Raw genomic sequence first — 19,462 nt, 5'->3', positions numbered from 1 at the left:
TGCAAACCCGGAAGTAGCCTCTCGGGAATCCAGTTCCGCGGACCACTCGACGGCATCTAGTTGCGCGTCGGCGTGGGCTCGCGGTGCGGCGGGGCGCGGAGAGGGGATCGGACAGAGGGCTGGGGCTGGAGGCGAGGTGAGGGGCGGGGGGCGACCCTCTGCTTGGCCTGCCCTGCCGGCCCCGGGGACGGGCGCTCACGCCGCTCACGCCCGGGCGAGCGTGGCATTACTTGTAGCCCCGGGGGCTGTGAGCGCCGCAAAGACCTGCCTCCGCAGCCTGGGTGCAATGTGTCCCTAAATTGTTCGGTCGGCTTATCACCGCTATCGTGTTAACAGGCTTATCCAAGTTCTCCGCTGCCCGGGTCATTTTGTTGTGTTCACAATACGTTCTGATCCCCTCCCCCCACCCCCAGAGTCCAGAAGAGCCTTCACTCTGACTCCGACTCTGCCCCGAGTCCACTGAGTTTTGTCTGGAGCCTGCACAGCCCGAGTTGTCTAAAATTTGGTGTAACCCTGACTCCTGTCGTCCACACTCCCTGAGAGCAGGAGGGTTTGCACGTAGTGAACCGGGAAGAGAACATTTTGGGGAGCTGTCGACACTGCCTAGGAAGGTGCGTCCTGTCCGCACCCTTGCATTTCCGGCGCTTCTGCTGAGGAGGCCTCTGGGCCCCGCGAAGACCTAACGGGCTCCAGGAACCGCCGTCAGTGGCCGAAGCCAGACGTGCATACTGCATACCGAAGAGAAGAGCGGATCCTGGATCCTGGAGCTGCTGGGGATGGCCCGGCTTCCCTGCCCCCCCCCCCCCCCCGGGGAGCTGGAGGTATTAAAGGGGAAGCCACGCGGGGTAAGGGAGGGAGCTGCATGCGGGAGGAACGGGTGGCCTGGCGGGTAGTCACAGGTGGACGTGACCCTGAACAGACTCGCGCCGTTTTCCTCTCCGGTCAGGCTTTATCCTCTGGGAAGGTCTGGTCCTTCACTCCTCAAGGCAAATGGTCCGCAAATCTCAAGGGAAGTTGGTTATTTCTGCTACGGACCAAAGGACTTAGGTCAGCAAGCAAGGAGTGCGTAGGCTTGAAGCAAGGTCACCCTTAGATGGGTTGGAGTGGGTTGGACCGATGTTACCGCCCTCCCAAGGCTGTATCAGCTGATTAGAGCATCTCTTCACATACACAGTGAGGTCAAGTTTTTGTTGTTGTCATTTGTTTTTAGTAAATTACCACACAGCAAAGATAACCTGTTTTTACCAGACAAATGGGCCTTAGGCTCAACAAATTATTTTCCCTCGTCTATACAGGGTGTTCCTAGAAAGTAAGCATTCTTATCCCAAACACTGAGTTATTTTTATTTTCTAATATTTAAGGCAACTTAAATAGAAGTGTACCTCAACGAAAACGACTTCATTTTGTTGACGGCATGTTGTGCTTTCCCGATCCTGTTGCGTATATTCCGGGAGACGCCGGAAGTGGGCCGCGGCCGCGCGCGCCAGGGGGCGTGGCCTCCAGGAGCCGCGGGCGGGGCGCTTCCGGGAGCCCGGCGGCCGCTTCCGGGAGCCGGGGGCCAGGGGCCGGGCCCCGCCCGCTGCGGCGGAGCTGGTTGAGCGGCCTAGTGTGTCCCTCGCCTTGGGGTCCAGGGTTCGGGCTCGGACCCCGGCGGGAGCGGCCCTGCGGACCCCCGACGAGCTGAGCCGCGAGGGCGACCCGGAGTGGGGGCCCCTCGATGCGAGCAGGGAGTAGGGCTCCGCGCTCGTCGTTGCCAAGCCAGCACGAACGAAGGTCACTGCTGTTGTGACCGCGGTTCCTCAGCGCTTCTCTCCCTCTGGGTGGGCGCACCTGCGCGCAGACGGACGACCCTGTGCCACCTCACGAGGCTTGGAAGTGTTCCCTGAGGCCGGGGCGCCGGATTCGGAGGCTTCCTCGGCCCGCGCGCCCCTCCCCCAGTGACGCGACACCACCCTACGCGCGGGGTTCCGCTGGTAGTTGTGATTGCTGACTGCCCCGCGTGGAGTGGACGCTCCAGGATGCCCGGGCTCTGTGCACTGACGCAGTTCGAATGCCTGCAATGCTTTCTGCACAGGCTCGGCCTCTATTAGTGCATTTTTGTGGATTTACCGAATGAATAAAAATAGTTACTGTGGTCACAGGTCTTGCGTGGTTCTTCACGGGATCTGCCGTTTACCCCCTATTTAGTTCTGTGCCCTAGAGCGCCCTCGGCAGCCTCCAGGTGACACGCCAGCAGAAGCCAGGCAGGATGCCTGTGGACACAAGAAAGTCTGCCGGCCAGTTCCACCCTGAATGGGGTCAGCAGGGGCCTGCGGTGGTGAAGGTGGAGCTGGAGGAGGACAACCCCAGGAGTCAGGTGCCGGACAACCAGCCCCCTGCCTGGGAGATGTTCAGACAGCGCTTCAGACACTTTTGCTACCAGGAGACGCCTGGACCCAGGGAGGCACTGCGCCGACTCCGCGAGCTGTGCCGCCAGTGGCTGCGGCCCGAGACGCACAGCAAGGAGGAGATCCTGGAGCTGCTGGTGCTGGAGCAGTTCCTGACCGTCCTGCCCGCGGAGCTCCAGGCCTGGGTGCGGGAGCACCGTCCGGAGAGCGGGGACGAGGTGGTGACGGCGCTGGAGGATCTGGACGGAAAAAGAAATGTACAAGTAGGAAGGCACTGGTCTGATATGGTTGTGGGTGACTGGGAACAAAACTTCCTCAGTTGTGGAGCTCTGAGGGAGCAAGGGCAGAACCAGCATTCTGCAGGGGAATGAGCGTCTTGCTAAGCCAGCCCTGAGCAGAGGGAGAGGGAGGGAACTGCGGATTCAGAGATGGTGAGTAAAGATAAGGAAGACATTTTATCTTTCAGACACTAGGAGGAGCATCATGCTCCTTACTTTAGAGGTCTCTCAACTCTCAGCCACAAAGAAGGAGGTGAAATCATTCCCAGTTTGCACACATGGAAACTAAGGTCTGAGAGGTCGTGTAACTTGGCCAGGGACACACAGGCAATAGTGAAATGACAGAAACAAGTCTTGATCGGATTTTGCTTTGCTTACTTTTCTAGCTATTTCTCAGTGCCCCAGAAGGTAAATAAGGCCCTGTTTTCAATTTTCTTTTTCCTAGTGTCTCGGGGATATTTCTTGTGGATTCCTCAAGGAGTCCTTCCAAACCAGTTTAGTCTCTTAAATTTTCAGTGTCCTTAGGGCTTAATCACTACTGCTTGTCTCCAGGTTTCAGCCTGTGTTCTGGAACAGGAAATCCTTTTGCAGAGAGTGGCCCTTCAGACGTTGGATGAAGAATCTTCATACACATGGGTTCAGCCCCCAGCAATCCAGTTCAAGGGCAAAGGACCTGAGCCCCAACCATCAGAGGAAGGAGGTGAGGCAATACTTTCTCTAGGGAATTTGGACGGAAATGAACTCTGAGTTGAATTTTTTTGTGTGGAGTATGACATGTTCATTCCTTGTGATGAGGGTTATTAAAGAACATGATGAAGGCAACATTTTAGGTAATAATGATTAAAAGGCAGTAAGTCATATCAGAACAGCCTCAGTGGTATGGTTGGTTTTAAATATCCGTATTTGCAGGGCACCTGGGTGGCTCAGTTGGTTAAGCATCCGACTTCAGGTTAGGTCATGATCTCGTGGTTTGTGAGTTCAAGCCCCACATCAGGCTCTATGCTGATCACTCAGAGCCTGGAGCCTGCCTTGGATTCTGTGTCTCCCTCTCTGCCCCTCCCCTGCTCATGCTCTGTCTCTCTCTTAAATAAACATTAAAAAATATGTATATCTACCTTTGAATTTTCTGCATATGGTCTAGTAGAAATGTTATTTAAAGAATTTTGGTGCCTACATTTTTCAGTTGATACTGATAGGATATTAACCCTGTAAAACTATATTAACTGTTTTGAAAGTTACCTTTTATTATTACCAGAGAAGTATATATGCATTGTACAAAGTTAGAAAGTACATAGTAGCAAAATAAAACAAGGCACCATGTTCTATCACCCAGAGAGTATTACAACTGATGACTTTTTATTCTATATCTGTGTAGCTTTTTATGTGCATGTGTATTTATATGCGGGTATGTGTACACGCATGTGCATACACACACATACCTTTTACCAAAGAGAACTCATACTCTGCTATTTTCTGATCTATTTAGTTCAGCTAATGATCTTTCCTTTCCCCCATCAGTACATCTTCATGTTACCTAAATTCAGTTCAAATTCAGATTGGCTCAGTTTTTTTCGAAAATGTATTTAAAGCTGATTTGTCCAACTCTGGGTAGAATCCGGGGTTGTTCATGCCTCTTAATTCTTTGCTACATTAAAACAATTCCACTCCCATTTTTTCCCCATAACCCAGACTTTTTGATGAGCCCAGGCCAGTTTCCCAGCCTCTGGAGTTTTTTAATTGCTTCCTCATTGTATCCTTTACTTTGCTGCCCACGTACCTTGTATTTGCTATAAACTGGCAGTTGCATCTAAAGGCTTGAAGGATTTGAGTTAAACATTTTGGGCTAGAATTAATATTAGGTAATAAGAGACATTAATACCTGGGTGACCCGCTATTTAAATCACCGGCTTAGCATGATGACAGGAAATAGCTGGTTTTCGCCCTCATAGCTAACTGTGAGGTGTCGCCTTGCCACTTTGCGAATAGCCAGTTCCCCGTCAACAAATTACAAATGTTTGATAAACCTCGTATGGGTCAACCATTTTATTAAGAGTTACAGGATGAATTTGTAATTGTTTCATTCCTTCTCTGTTATTAACTGGCATTCTTCATAGTAAAGCTTTCCTTCATCCGATATGTCTGTTTGGTCACTTCCTTCTAGGCAGTCATGATTGATGCTTAGTTTCCCCCTTTTATTGACCAGTTTTCAAATTCAGGAAGTGGTTTATTAGGCACCTTAAATGGTGACATGAGATTTTAGGTTTTTTCCTGTGTGGGTATCATTATGGACATAGGCATTTGTATTGAGTCAGCGTGTTTCAACCCACCACATTTCAATCCACCCTTTCTTCCACACATCTTTGGCTTATGTGGATGTCTTCAGTCTTGCTCCCATCTCTGTTAATTTTGGCTCTGTTAATTTTGAATGCTTGCTTTTACTTTTTGAACAAAATAAATTGTTTCAGGCTCACCTTGTATCTTCCCTGTACCCAGATCTGCTGTCAACCATTGCTGAAGGAGCCTTGGCTTTTTAAATGGAGAATAAGATCTGGGTGTGAGGAGTGTTCTTTATCATGTGGGTAACACTGCTTCTAGGACATTTCATGGGCAGAGCTACATAATACATATTTTTTCCTAACACGCATGAATTTATATTGATGTATTCAATTGTTTTACCATTACAATGTTCCATTACTTTTCTCTATTGTATTTGGTGTCTGCATTTATTTTTTTAATTCATTTCTTATGTTCTCCTTTGGCTGGCTGGCTGGCTGGTTGGTTGGTTGGTTGGTTTATTCATTCACTCGCTCACTTATTTACTTAAGGTTGTGACAGTATCAGGTGATCCCGAGAAGCACAGGAGTGGGAATGGAGACACTAAAGGGAGAAAAGCCAACAAAGTGCATGAGTGAGCAGGCTGTCTTGGTTTATTTAGTTGTCTTTGTTGTTGTTGTTTTCTAACTTTTGATGTGGGTTGATTTATATATTTTCATTCTCCTATTTACTAATATAAATATTTGATGACATGAATATTTCATTGAACACTGCTCTAGATGAATTCCAAATGTTTTGAAATGTAGTGTTCTCATTGTTATTTTCTATAAAATCTGAAATGTTTGTTTATATTTTGCCTTTGAAATAACAGTTGTTTATTTACTTTTGAGAGAGAGAGCGAGCGAGCAGGGGAAGGGCAGAGAGAGAGGGAGACAGAATCTTTTTTTTTTTTTTTTTTAATTTTTTTTTGGAGGCGCCTGGGTGGCTCAGTCGGTTAAGCGTCCAACTTCAGCTCAGGTCAGATCTCGCAGTCCCTGAGTTCGAGCCCCACGTCGGGCTCTGGGCTGATGGCTCAGAGCCTGGAGCCTGTTTCCGATTCTGTGTCTCCCTCTCTCTCTGCCCCTCCCCCATTCATCCTCTTCTCTCTCTGTCTCAAAAATAAATAAACATTAAAAAAAATTTTGGAGGGGCGCCTGGGTGGCGCAGTCGGTTAAGCGTCCGACTTCAGCCAGGTCACGATCTCGCGGTCCGTGAGTTCGAGCCCCGCGCGGTCCGTGAGTTCGAGCCCCGCGTCAAGCTCTGGGCTGATGGCTCAGAGCCTGGAGCCTGCTTCAGATTCTGTGTCTCCCTCTCTCTCTGCCCCTCCCCGGTTCATGCTCTCTCTCTGTCCCAAAAATAAATAAACGTTGAAAAAAAAAAAAAGAGAGAGAGAGAGAAAAAAAATAAATAATAAATTAAAAAAAAATTTTTTTAATGTTTATTTTTGACAGAGAGACAGAGCATGAACAGGGGAGGGGCACAGAGAGAGGGAGACACAGAATCCAAAGCAGGCTCCAGGGTCTGAGCCATCAGCACAGAGTTCAACACAGGGCTCGAACTCCTGGACCACAAGATCATGACCTGAGCGAAAGTCAGATGCTTAACTGACTGAACCACCCATGTGCTTCTTTTAAGATTTTATTTTTAAGTAATCTCTACATCCAACATGGGGCTCAAACTCATAACCCTGAGATCAAGTGTTGCATGCTCTACCGGCTAAGCCTGCCAGGTGCCCCTGTCTGTTTTTTTATATCACCTCTAGTTTCTGCTTTAGGAAAGTTGCCACTCTGTTATTTTCTGTATAATTATTCATATGTGTTACATCTGCATTGCAAATTGTATTCTTTATTTTAGCATTTTTAAGTGCTCTTCTTTGTCTCATTTCATGCTTTTGGCCTGCATCTCCCCTTTCAAAATCTTGATTCTTTCTTTCTTTTTATTTGCATTTGCTTAATTTATCCTTATTCACATATTTTGCTGTATATGTGTTTCTTGACTATACACATAGAGTTGAGGGAAGCCGGGGGTGCTCAGTCGGTTAAGCGTCTGACTCTTAATTTCGGCTCAGGCCGGGGCGCCTGGGTGGCACAGTCGGTTAAGCGTCCGACTTCGGCCAGGTCACGATCTCGCGGTCCGTGAGTTCGAGCCCCGCGTCGGGCTCTGGGCTGACGGCTCGGAGCCTGGAGCCTGTTTCCGATTCTGTGTCTCCCTCTCTCTCTGCCCCTCCCCCGTTCATGCTCTGTCTCTCTCTGTCCCAAAAAATAAATAAACGTTGAAAAAAAAAATTTATAAAAAAAATTTCGGCTCCGGCCATGATCTGCTGGTTTGTGAGTTTGATCCCCCCATCAGGTTCTGTACTGACAGTGGGTAGCCTACTTGGGACTCTCTCTCTCTACCTCTCTGTCTTCCCCTCTGTGCACGCTCTCTCTCTCAAAACGAATAAAATAGGGGTGCCTGGGTGACTCTGTCCTTTAAGCTTCCAACTCTTGGTTTCGACTCAGATCATGATACACGATACATGGTTTGTGGGATGGAGCCCCCACATCAGGCTCTGCACTGACAGCACAAAGCCTGCTTGGGATTTTCTCTCTCTCTCTCTCTCTCTCTCTGCGCACCCCCCCCCCCCCACTGTCTCTGTCTCTCTTAAATAAATAAACTTAAAAAGATAAAAATAAATAGGGGCACTTGGGTGGCTCAGTTGGCTAAGTGTCCGACTTTGACTTAGGTCATGATCTCGTGGTTTGTGGGTTTGAGCCCCGTGTTGGGCTCTGTGCTGACAGCTCAGAGCCTGGAGCCTGCTTCAAATTTTGTGTCTCCCTCTCTCTCTGCCTCTCCCCAGCTCTCTCTCTTTCTCTCTCTCTGTCTCAAAAATAAATAAACTTAAAAAATAAATACACACACACACGCATACATACATATATATATAAAATAGAGTTCAGTTTTGCTCTGTGAGCAAATCTAGTGTTTTTTAATGAGTTAAGCCATTTGCATTTATTGATATGGCTGTTAGGACAATTATGTTTGACTTTAACATAATTTGCTTATGTTTTTTGTTCTACGTGTCCTCTGTACACATATGAATATATGAACATAAGTACAAACATTCATATGTGCATAGACACATATGTGTGTGTGCATGTGCGTGTATATGCTTTTCAACGTGTGGTTTACTTTTTTTTTTATTTTTATTTTTTGGACTTTATTTTTAAGTAACCTCTACATCCAACATGGGCCTTGACCTCAACCCTGAGATCAAGGGTCTTGTGCTCTTCCAACTGAGCCAGCCAGGTGCCCCTCCACTCTTTTCTTTTTAGTTGTAGTAGTTCTTACACTGAGGAAGCTTTGTGTTTTTGTGCTAGTTGTACGTAGTTATCAACTGCTGCTTAACAAGGGTACCACAAAGTTAGTGGCTTAAAACCATACACATTTTATCTCACAATGTCTGTGGGTCAAGAGTCTGGGTTGGCTCAGCTGGCCCCGTGCTTCTGGGTCTCTTTCAAGGTTGCAGTCAAGGTGCTAGGGCTGAGGTCTCATCTGAGTTGTGACTGGGGAAGGATCTATTTCCAGCCTTACATCGATGCCGGCAGGACTCACTTCTCTGTCAGACAGGGACTTCTCTATCTCAGTCCCTTGCCGGCCGCTGGCCAAGGCCACTCTTGCCACATGGCTTCTCTGTATGGTGGTGGTGGCTCTCTTCATCAAAGCCAGCAAGCCAGCAAGGAAGGGTGTTAGTGGAGAGTCCATCAGCAAGATGGGACTTACAGTCTTATGTCACTACAGAAGTGACAGCCTGTCACCTTTGCCACACGCTGCTGGTAACTCAGCCATGCTTTGTTCTTTCTCGCTTCCACACCTGTACCACGACTAACATAAGAGATGATGCGATATCTTCTGTTAACATCAACCTAAAATCAAGACTAACTTTTCCAGCTGTCTATCTCTTACATTGCTTTTGAGTTATCTTTTCTCCTCAAGTTGTGTGGTCTGTTGTTCCAGATGGTGGAGTGAGGACTGACAACGTGATGTTAGACGTGAAGCAGGAACTCTGTGAAGAAACAGAGCCTTGTGGGAAGGGGTCTGGTGGACAGGATGGAACTTCATCTCAGCATGCCAAATACACAGGGGACTGGGAGCCCAGTGGAACTTTGGAAAGGCAGGACGGGGGTGCCCCAGGCAGAAAAGTCTCTGCCTGTGAAGAATGCAGGAAAACCTTCACCTGGACAAGAGGCCTTCACACGCACAGGACGACCCACAGCGGGGAGACACCATGCTCACACACAGAGCGTGGAGAGGCCTTCATCAGACGGTCAGAGCTTAGCCAGCACCAGGAGCTTCGTGGCAAGGAAAAGCCTTATCACTGTCAAGAGTGTGGCAAAGGTTTCAGTCAGAAAGCAGGCCTCCTCCAACATCTCAAAAGCCACACTGGAGAAAAGCCATATCGATGTAGTAAATGTGGCCGGTGTTTTAGTCGGAGATCAGTTCTTACAAAGCATCAAAGTGTCCACACTGGAGAGAAACCTTTTGAATGTACAGACTGTGGAAAAGCCTTCTGCCATAGTTCAGACCTAACTGAACATCAGCGATTCCACAAGGAGAAGCCTTATGAATGTAACGAGTGTGGGAAAACCTTCCGGCAACGTTCACATCTGATTGAGCATCAGCGAATTCACAGTGAAGAAAAACCCTATGAATGCAAAGTGTGTGGAAAAGCCTTCACTCAGTATGCAGGACTTAACCAACACCAGAGAATCCACACTGGAGAGAAACCTTTTGAATGTCCTGTGTGCGGACGCGCCTTTAGCCGGACCTCAGAACTCATAATACATCACAGAATCCACTCGGGGGAGAAACCCTATGAGTGCGCTGAGTGTGGCAAAACCTTTAGCGTGAGCTCAACCCTGGTCATACATCAAAGAAGCCACACTGGGGAGAAGCCCTATAAATGTGGTGAGTGTGGCGAAGCCTTCAGCCAACGCTCGGGCCTCAATAAGCACAGGTTGGGAAGGAAGCACGGGAACCCCCCTGAGCCAGGAACACACAAGTGTGGTGAGTGTGGGAAGACCTTCACTCGGTCGACCGGCCTGCGGAACCATACAAGAATCCACACTGGGGATAAAACCTACCAGTGCCCTGAGTGTGGGAAGGCCTTCACCAGGGGCGAGCATCTTATCGAACACCAGGCGATTCACAACAAGGTAAAGCCCTATCAGTGTAAAGAGTGTGGCAAAGCCTTCAGTCAGAAGACGGGTCTTAGTCACCATGTCAGAATCCACACGGGAGAGAAGCCTTTTCAGTGCCCGGAATGTGGGCGCGCCTTCAGTTGGAAGTCAGATCTCAAGAAACATAAGAGAGTCCACTCGGAGGAGAAGCCCTATGCGTGTGAGGAGTGTGGGAAGGCCTACAGGCAGAGAGCCACGCTGCTCCAGCACCTGAGGGGCCACAGGGAGCTGAGCCCGGCCGGCCGAGTGAGTGCGGGGAGTCCCCCTGGGGACCCCGACCCAGTACCAGAGAATCCGCTGCACCCCGACACCCCGCCCAGGCGTGAGGTGAAAACTGCGGGGAGAATCCACGACTCCTTTTCTTAACTGAGATAAAATGTTTCTTGAACTTCATTATTTAAAGGAAACCAGAGATGCCACGTTGGAAAGTTTTTATAGGAGCGCTGTGGTGGCTCAGTTGGTTAAGCATCCAACTTCGGCTCAGGTGGTGATCTCACCATTCATGAGTTTGAACCCCATGTTGGGCTCTGTGCTGACAGCTCAGAGCCTGGAGCCTGCTATGGATTCTGTGCCTCCTTCTCTCTCTGCCCCTCCCCTCTTACATTCTGTCTCTCTCTCAGAAATAAATAAACTTGGGGCACCTGGGTGGCTCAGTCGGTTAGGTGTCCGACTTCAGCTCAGGTCAGTATCTCACAGTTAGTGGGTTCAAGCCTCGCATCGGGCTCTGTGCTGACAACTCAGAGCCTGGGGCCTGCTTCAGATTCTGTGTCTCCTTCTCTGTCTACCCCTTGCCCGCTCATGCTCATGCTCTGTCTCTGTCTCTCTCTGTCTCTCAAAAATAAACATTAAAAAACAAACAAAAAAATTTAAAATAATAATAAATAAATGTACTTAAAAAATAAGTTTTTATAAAGGTCATAAATGCTGGAAAAGTTGAGAATTTAGAAAAATAAATGTCAGGGGCGCCTGGGTGGCGCAGTCGGTTAAGCGTCCGACTTCAGCCAGGTCACGATCTCGCGGTCCGTGAGTTCGAGCCCCGCGTCGGGCTCTGGGCTGATGGCTCAGAGCCTGGAGCCTGTTTCCGATTCTGTGTCTCCCTCTCTCTCTGCCCTTCCCCCGTTCATGCTCTGTCTCTCTCTGTCCCAAAAATAAATAAACGTTGAAAAAAAAAAAGAAAAAAAAAGAAAAATAAACGTCAATAAGCAATTTACATGTGATTACCTTTATTAAATGCAACTAAGTATCAGTTAATAGGATGAAAAGTCCACAAGGGAAGCTATAAAAAAAATTATATTTTCTACTGAATTCACATGTTTTCATGTAGTGTGTTTTCAACCCATTCTAATTCCTCACTAGCTTTAGCCTAGCCCTGCGTTGAAATTACTCTGAGTACCGGCCCCTGGGACACTACAATGTCCAAGTTTGGAATGCGTGGAATGTGCGAGGTAAGTTGTCTTGTTTCCTTCCCTCCCTAACCACGCCCTTAGCCACAAGTGGGTGGCCTGCAGACCCTTCCTGATCTCCACCCTTATAATTAGCATTTCCTGATGAAGAAAGGATGTGTTATATAGTTGTGGTTTTTTTTAATGTTTATTCATTTTTGAGGGAGAGCACGAGCAGGGGAGGGGCAAAGAGAGAAGGGGCAGAGGATCTGAAGCAGGCTCCAGGCTCCGCAGGTGACAGCACAGAGCCCAATGTAGGACTTGAACTCACAAACCATGAGATCATGACCTGAGCCGAAGTTGGACGCTGCTCAACCCACTGAGCCACCCAGGCACCCCAAGGATGTGCTATAGTCCGAGTGACGTGGAGAGCATAGTGTGTTGGCCTCCAGTAGCTCAAAATCAGGGGTGGGGGCACATTCTGACCAAAGCCAAGGGCATACTCTTCTCATTGTGAGCTCGCTCCTTGAGCTTACAACCAAGGACAGAAGAGAAGAGGAAAAATCAAACTTTTCATTCCAGCATTTTCGCCCTCCTACAAGTTATATTTACACAACTGAAAACCTCTTTTGGAACCACCTGTGTCCCTCGGGCAATGACATGAGGGACTTCTGTGCCGAACCTCATAATAGTTTTCAAATACTGGAGAGAATTTTCTCATTTTTTTGTGCTGTCCATAATGGAACAGCTACAGATGTGACACATTTTAAAGTTTAATCTGCATTATTAACGTTGTCTTCAACACTTTCTTAAATCTAGACAGCCAGCAAAAGAACAACCCTCCTTCTCCTTTTCTTTGATGTTTGCATCATGTCTCTTTTCCCAACCTTTTACTTTCCATTTACCTGTATCATTAAATTTGAAGAGCGTTTCTTACAGACGGCACATGTTTGGGTGACGGGTTTTTAATTTATTCCACCAACTGTTGTCTTAGGATTGGTGGATTGAACTGAAGCGTTTTCTACTTAATGTCATTATTGGTATTTTAAGGCTTAAGTCTGCTATTTTTTTTCTTGTTCCCTGTGTTGCATTTCTGTGGTTTCTCTTCCCTGCCTTCTTGAACGTGATTTTGGAAGTCCATCCTGACTGGTTTATAATGTTCTTGAACGTACCTCTGAATAGCATCTTTGTCGTTGATAACAGCTGTTATTTTTAACTGGCTTTCAACCCACATACACTCTACCCCTTTCTCTCCAAGAAATACATCAGGTTTTGTTAATCTTGACTTGAGAACAACCGTAGACAGGAATACAAACATTCTAAACAGACACGGAGGACCAGAGTTGGGTTCTCATCAAAGTCTGTGTTGGTTTTTTCTGTTACTGGTTACTCTTTACATCTCAGGAGAGCCCGTGATGAGGCCCAGCAGAGGGAGCCCACCAGGACTTCTGGAGCTAAGAATGGCTGACAGCAGGACTCTGTTTTAGTCTCAGCCTATCTCCGCACTTCAAGCAGTACCTGACATGTATTCGTTGCTCCATAAATATTGAAGGAAGGAAGGAAAGGAGGCTTCTGGGCCTTGGTCAGCTCTGAGTTCGTTACCAGTGGCTGAGGCTGGAGACACGACCAGGCGCTGATCCTGGAGCTCCCGGTATATTAAGTGTTCTTGACCATCCTGCCTAAGGAGCTATAGGCCTAAGTTCAAAAACATAATCCAGGGGAAAGTGATACCTTTGCTGTGGGAGAAATCTGGTTAAATTTTTTTTTTTTACCGTTTATTTATTTTTGAGACAGAGAGAGACAGAGCATGAACGGGGAGGGTCAGAGAGAGGGAGACACAGAATCTGAAACAGGCTCCAGGCTCTGAGCTGTCAGCACAGAGCCCGACGCGGGGCTCGACGCGGGGCTCGACGCGGGGCTCGACGCGGGGCTCGAACTCACGGATGGCGAGATCATGACCCGAGCCAAAGTCAGCCGCCCAACCGACTGAGCCACCCAGGCACCCCATGGGAGAAATCTGGTTAACAACACCTTAAGTAATCCAACAACAGCTAGTAATGGGATGAACTGATATATGGCTTCTGATATCATTGCTTCACTGAGGACACATCACTTCTGTGGTATTTTTGGCAAAAAAAAAAAAAAAAAAAATGCATAACCTGAATCTAGTCGTGAAGAAACATTAGGCAAACCCAAGTTTGGGGCAGAGTGTTCAACAGACCAACTGCCCTGTGTTCTTCAAAAATATCTATGTTTGAGAGACACACATTGGGGAATTGTTTTAGATTAAAGGAGATTAAGAAATGTAATGTGAGCTCAATGTGTGAGCCTAGGTCGGATCCTAGACTGGAATAAAATTTATGTAAAGAACATTATTGGGACAGTTGGCGTAATGGAAACATGGACCATTCATTCAGTAATAGTATTGTATCAGTGTTCAGTTTGAGTCAGGCATTGTTTTGTGGTCCCAAGGCAGAATGTCTCTGTTTTTAGAATGTGCATGTTAAAGTGTTCAGGGATGAAGGTTCTTGGTACCACAACACATCTTTAGGAAGTTTAGTGGGGTAGCGAATGACAGTAGTCAGGTACACATGGAGGAGAAAACCAAGTGTCAAGCATTAATAATAGGCAAATCTCAGTAAAAGGGATATAGCACTCATGTTGTTCCTATAATTTTTTCTAAGTGAAGGTTGAAATAAAAACCATACCCACACCAGAACAAACCCAAAGAGTGAATATCAAGTATTGGCTTTTATTGGAGAAGTGTACAGAGTATGTGATAAGCCAGGCCAACTTGTGGAAGGAGGGAGGTAAGTGACAGATGTCTCAGTATAGGAAAGGCTGGAACGCACTTGGTGACAGTACTAGTCTGTATATTCTGGGTTGTTTCGACAACTCTACCAGACACTCGAAACTTCTCGTGTAAGGAAGGTTTTCTCATTGGATTTCTTCTTTCCAACAGAGGCCAGTTTGCACTGAAGTGTTTTCTTGTAGCATCTACATTTTCTACTGGATGATTATCAAGCTTCTTTCAGACTCAGGACTCCTTTAAGATGAACTCACACACCACTTACCTCACAGACACTGAAATTCTTCTAGCGGCCGTTCACCTCACTAGACATAAGCATTAAATAATGCAGGTTTAGAGCTGAAAGAGATCAAAACAAAACACCCTCACTCCTTTCTCAAGCCTTTCTTAAGTGCCGACCCAGTGCCAACCATATAAAGGAAAATGATGCAAAAAATGTTTAGCAGATGCGAAATGGGCATTCTTCCAAGATGAAAAGTGCTTTATTGGGAAGAATTATTTTATTTTTATTTTATTTCATTCAGAGAACAGAAGCTTGATTTGTGGCGTGTCTCAGACCACTGCTCCTGACTTCCTACTGGTTTTACAGTGTTTATAGGCAACAGAGTTCCCTTTCAATAATGAAAAACTGGCCCAACTATGGTAAGAATATAAGTCTCCCTTAGGGTGTTTGGTCTTCCAATTTGTCATTATGTCACTTTTCTGCTGTACACCCTTTGATCCTCCAAAACTAAGACTCTTCACACTTCCCTGGTCATTGAGAATGTTTCTCCTATTTCTCTTTTTTTTAAGTTTATTACTTAGAGAGAGAGAGAGAGAGAGAGAGAGAGAGAGAGAGATCTCGGGTGGGGGAGGGGCAGAGAGAGAATCCCAAGCAGGCCCCATGCTGTCAGCACAGAGCCTGATGCAGGGCTCCATCTCGCAAACTGTGAGATCGTGACCTGAACCAAAGTCAAGAGTCGGGTGCTCAACCAACTAAACCACCCAGATGCCCCTCCCCTGTCTTTTTTTGTAGTTTTTACATCTCACTTCTGTAGGGAATAGAAATCACTTCTGTTACAGGCCGATAATATGATCTCCATGACCCCCTATCCTTGCAAATACAACGTGTTCTTAAAACAACTGACATCTGGGGGCGCCTGGGTGGCTCAGTTGGTTAAGCGTCTGACTTCAGCTCAGGTCATGATCTCGCGGTCCGTGAGTTGAGCCCCGCGTCAGGCTCCGTGCTGACAGCTCAGAGCCTGGAGCCCGTTTCAGATTCTGTGTCTCCCTCTCTCTCTGCCCCTCCCCTGTTCATGCTCTGTCTCTGTCTCAAATATAAATACACGTTAAAAAAAAAGAATTGACATCTAGAGGAGCATCAAAAGTGATCAAAGGTGGTGTCAGGCCTTCAGACGCCGCTCAAATGTGAATTGCCATAAGCTCAACTTTTAAAAAGTTGAGATATAATTGACATATATAAGTTTCAGGTCTACAATATAATAATTTGGTATTCGTATACATCCTAAAGCAATCACCACAGTAAGTGTAGTTAACATCCATCACCATGTATAGTTACAATTTTTTTCATTGAATGAAAACATTTAAGATCTCTCAGCAACTCTCAAATGTGCAATACAGTATCACTAGCCATCGTCACCATGGGATACATTACAGCCTCCTCCCTTATTTATTTTATAACTGCAAGTTTGTATCTTCTGACCACCTTCACCCATTTCACCCCCTCTCGCCTCCCGCCTCCGGTGACCACCAGTCTGTTCTCTGTGTCTGAGTTTGGTTCGTTGTTCTTTAGATTCCACATATCAGTGAGATCATATGGTATTTGTCTTTCTGTGTCTGACGTATTTCACTTACCATAATGCCTTCAGTGTCCATCCAGGTAAATGACCAGATGTCATTCTTTTTTATGGCTAAACAGTATTCCGTTGTATTTATATACCAGTTTCCTCATCCAACCATCCCCTGATGGACACTGTGGTTGTGCCCGTGTCTTCGCTACTGTGTGTAATGCAGCCATGAGCATGTGGGTGCAGATCTCTTTCTGAGCTCATGTTTTCTTTGCCTTTGAAAGTGAGATTTCTGGATATGTGGTAGCTCTATTTTTATTTTGTTGAGGAACTTCTATGCTGTTTTCCATAGCAGCCATTCCAATTTACATTCCCACCAACAGTGAACAAGGGATCCCTTTCCTCCACGTTCTGCCAGACCCTTGTTATCTCTTGTCTTTTTGATAATAACTATCCTAACAAGGGTGGTTTGGATTTACATTTCCCTGATGGTGAGTGATGTTGAGCACTTTTTTTTTTTAACATTTATTTATTTTTGAGACAGAGACAGCATGAATGGGGGAGGGTCAGAGAGAGGGAGACACAGAATCCGAAACAGGCTCAAGCCTCGAGCTGTCAGCACAGAGCCCAACGCGGGGCTTGAACTCAGGGACCGCGAGATCATGACCTGAGCCGAAGTCAGCGGGTCAACCGACTGAGCCACCCAGGCGCCCCTGTTGAGCACTTTTTTTATGTACCTGTTTGCCATCTTTACATCTTTGGGGAAATGTCTATTCGGATCCTCTGCCCATTTTTAAATTTTTAAAATCAGTTTGGATGTGTTTTTCTTTTTCTTTTTCAATCGAGTCGCATGGGTTCTTTATACCCAGGCACATACCCCAGAGGCACTGCAGCTTTAGTTCCGGACCACCGCAGTAAAGTGAGTCAAATGAATGTTCTCGTTTCACAGTCGTATAAAAGTTGTGTTTACACTATACTGAAGTCTACTAAGTGTGCGATAGCATCGTGTCTACAAAAACCACATAGATGCCTCAATTTAAAGATCCTCTGTTGTTAAAATGTGCTAACCATCATCTGAGCTTTCCACACGCCGTAGCCACTGACCACAGATCACCATAACAAATAATACTGAACAGGATGAAAGCAAAAGGTTGAAAACGTTGTGAGAATGACCAAAACGAAGTGAGCGAAGGTTGGAAACATGGCGCCAATAGCCCGCTGGATGCTCGGTTGTCACCACCTTCACTTGGCGGGGAGAAAGGCGGTGTCTGTGACGTGCGGTAAAATGAAGCCTGCGGGTATTGGGGGTATTGGTCCCCATCAGACACGTGATTTGTAAATCTTTCCTCCCATCCAGCAGGTTGCCGGCCCTGCGCCCCCAGCGCGAGCCGGGCATGCACCCGGTTTTCGTCCCGGCTTCGGGCCGTGTGGCCGCCCCCCACCCCCAGGTCGTCGGCACCTGGGGAAGTTTCGGCGGGGGGAGGGGAGGGGGGCAGGGCGACCTCCCCAGGCGGAGCCCCGAGAGCGAGGCGGGCCTCCCCTGTGCGCTAGCGACCCCCATCCGTGGCTTTCCGCCTGGACGAGAGGCGCTTCTGCTCTCGGAGCGATTTTGCGGCCGCGAGCCCCGCCCCCCACCAGCCTCTCAAACTCGCGGGCGGTTGTCAGTCTGGGAAGCAGCCGGGACGGACCCGGGGGAGGGCTCACACCTGGTGGGGGAGGAACCCGGGGGGTGGGGGGAGGAACCCGGGGGGGCGGGGGCAGGTGGGGGGGGCGCACTCCTGGCCGCGCGGAGGGACCCGGGGGAGGGCTCACACCTGGTGGGAGGAGGAACGCGGGAGGTGGGGGGAGGAACCCGGGGGGGGGGGGGGGAGGGGGGGGGCGCACTCCTGGCCGCGCGGAGGGCGCACACCTGGTGGGGGAGGAACCCGGGGGGCGGGGGGAGGAACCCGGGGGGGCGGGGGGAGGTGGGGGGGCGCACTCCTGGCCGCGCGGAGGGACCCGGGGGAGGGCTCACACCTGGTGTGGGGGGGGAACCCGGGAGGTTGGGGGAGGAACCCGGGGGGCGGGGGGAGGTGGGGAGGGCCCACCCCTGGCCGCGCGGAGGGAGCCGGGGGAGGGCTCACACCTGGTGGGAAGAGGAACGCGGGAGGTGGGGGGAGGAACCCGGGGGCGGGGGGAGGAACCCGGGGGTCGGGTGGATGTGGGGGGGGCGCGCCCCTGGCCGCGCGGAGAGACCCGGGGGAGGGCGCACACCTGGCGGACGGCCCTGCGGCCTGGGGTTAGGGAGGGGTGTTGGGGGTCGTCACCACGCGGCGGTGCGGGGCTTCGGCAGCCTGCGGGGAGACACCCCCCCCCCCCCCCCCCGCCTGCCCGGGGGAGCGGGTTTGGCGGCACCGCCCGCAGTTCGCGCTCCCGCGGCCTCTGCGCTTTCCCGGGAAGGCGCGGAGCTGGGGCTCTGAGGCGGCACCTGGTGGTCGCGGGGCAGAGGCGCGGCCCGCGGGGGGCGAGCACTTCCGTGCACCTGCGCCGGCGCGCCCGCGTCCCACGTGCTGGGCTCGGTCGTGCGCGGGAATTTCCGCCAACGGGGGGACGAAGCTTCCCCACCCCAGCTCGTCCGTGTGCCCTCGCTCATCCGGTGTCCCCTCCGGAGTCTAGTGCCTCGTGTGCGGGGATCGCATCTGGCGTATTTTGCCATGTGGTCAAAATATTTTATTACGGGGGCGCCTGGGTGGCGCAGTCGGTTAAGCATCTGACTTCAGCCAGGTCACGATCTCGGGGTGCGTGAGTTCGAGCCCCGCGTCAGGCTCTGGGCTGATGGCTCAGAACCTGGAGCCTGTTTCCGATTCTGTGTCTCCCTCTCTCTGTGCCCCTCCCCCGTTCATGCTCTGTCTCTCTCTGTCTCAAAAATAAATAAACGTTGAAAAAAAAATTAAAAAAAAATATTTTATTACGGAAAATGTTAAAGTTTTTTTCCTTTTTTTTTTTAATTAGTAAACTCTACCCCCAACATGGGGCTCGAACTCAGAACCCCTAAATCAAGAGTCGCTTGCTCTCCTGACCGGATCAGCTGCACCCCTACGTTTATTATAGAAATTTTTACACACAAAACAAAACAAGGAAACCTATAAAGCCTCCAAGTGCCTCTCCCGCCCTCTCCCTCCCAGCTCCCTCTGTCTATGCCATTTTCCTCCTATACTGTAAGGAAAATCCAGGTATCATTATTTATTTTATCCATAAAGATTCCAATGTGTAAGAGAAGAGAGGTGGGACTTTTAAATATCAGCACT

The 19,462-nt window shown here is 48.8% G+C and overlaps 1 protein-coding gene across 3 annotated transcripts; it reads left to right on the top strand.

Annotated features, from left to right (window-relative positions):
- The first annotated feature begins 1,219 nt into the window (after window positions 1-1,219).
- LOC125166822 (zinc finger protein 883-like) lies at window positions 1,220-10,749 on the top strand. 3 transcript variants are annotated; one of them, XM_047860878.1, is made up of 3 exons: window positions 1,220-2,644; window positions 3,218-3,365; window positions 8,975-10,749. In XM_047860878.1, exons 1-3 carry the CDS (start codon window positions 2,249-2,251, stop codon window positions 10,561-10,563), a joined length of 2,133 nt encoding a protein of 710 aa, XP_047716834.1. In that variant the 5' UTR covers window positions 1,220-2,248; the 3' UTR covers window positions 10,564-10,749. The 3 variants fall into 3 exon arrangements, with proteins under 3 accessions (XP_047716834.1, XP_047716835.1, XP_047716833.1); XM_047860879.1 differs by having other exon boundaries at window positions 1,220-2,650; window positions 3,257-3,365; XM_047860877.1 differs by having other exon boundaries at window positions 1,220-2,650.
- The last annotated feature ends 8,713 nt before the right edge of the window (window positions 10,750-19,462 follow it).

The sequence above is a fragment of the Prionailurus viverrinus genome, chromosome B2 (assembly GCF_022837055.1).
Source record: "Prionailurus viverrinus isolate Anna chromosome B2, UM_Priviv_1.0, whole genome shotgun sequence".
Lineage (NCBI taxonomy): Eukaryota > Metazoa > Chordata > Mammalia > Carnivora > Felidae > Prionailurus > Prionailurus viverrinus.
The sequence above is the reverse complement of the archived record's forward strand: the minus strand, read 5'-3'. Positions and strand labels throughout refer to the sequence as shown.

Excerpts from the sequence above, each read along its gene's own strand:
- LOC125166822 (XM_047860877.1), top strand. The coding sequence starts at position 2,249 with ATGCCTGTGGACACAAGAAAGTCTGCCGGCCAGTTCCACCCTGAATGG. Across the intron at positions 2,651-3,217 it reads ACGGAAAAAGAAATGTACAA|GTTTCAGCCTGTGTTCTGGA; the intron begins GTAGGAAGGCAC and ends GCTTGTCTCCAG. Across the intron at positions 3,366-8,974 it reads CCAACCATCAGAGGAAGGAG|ATGGTGGAGTGAGGACTGAC; the intron begins GTGAGGCAATAC and ends CTGTTGTTCCAG.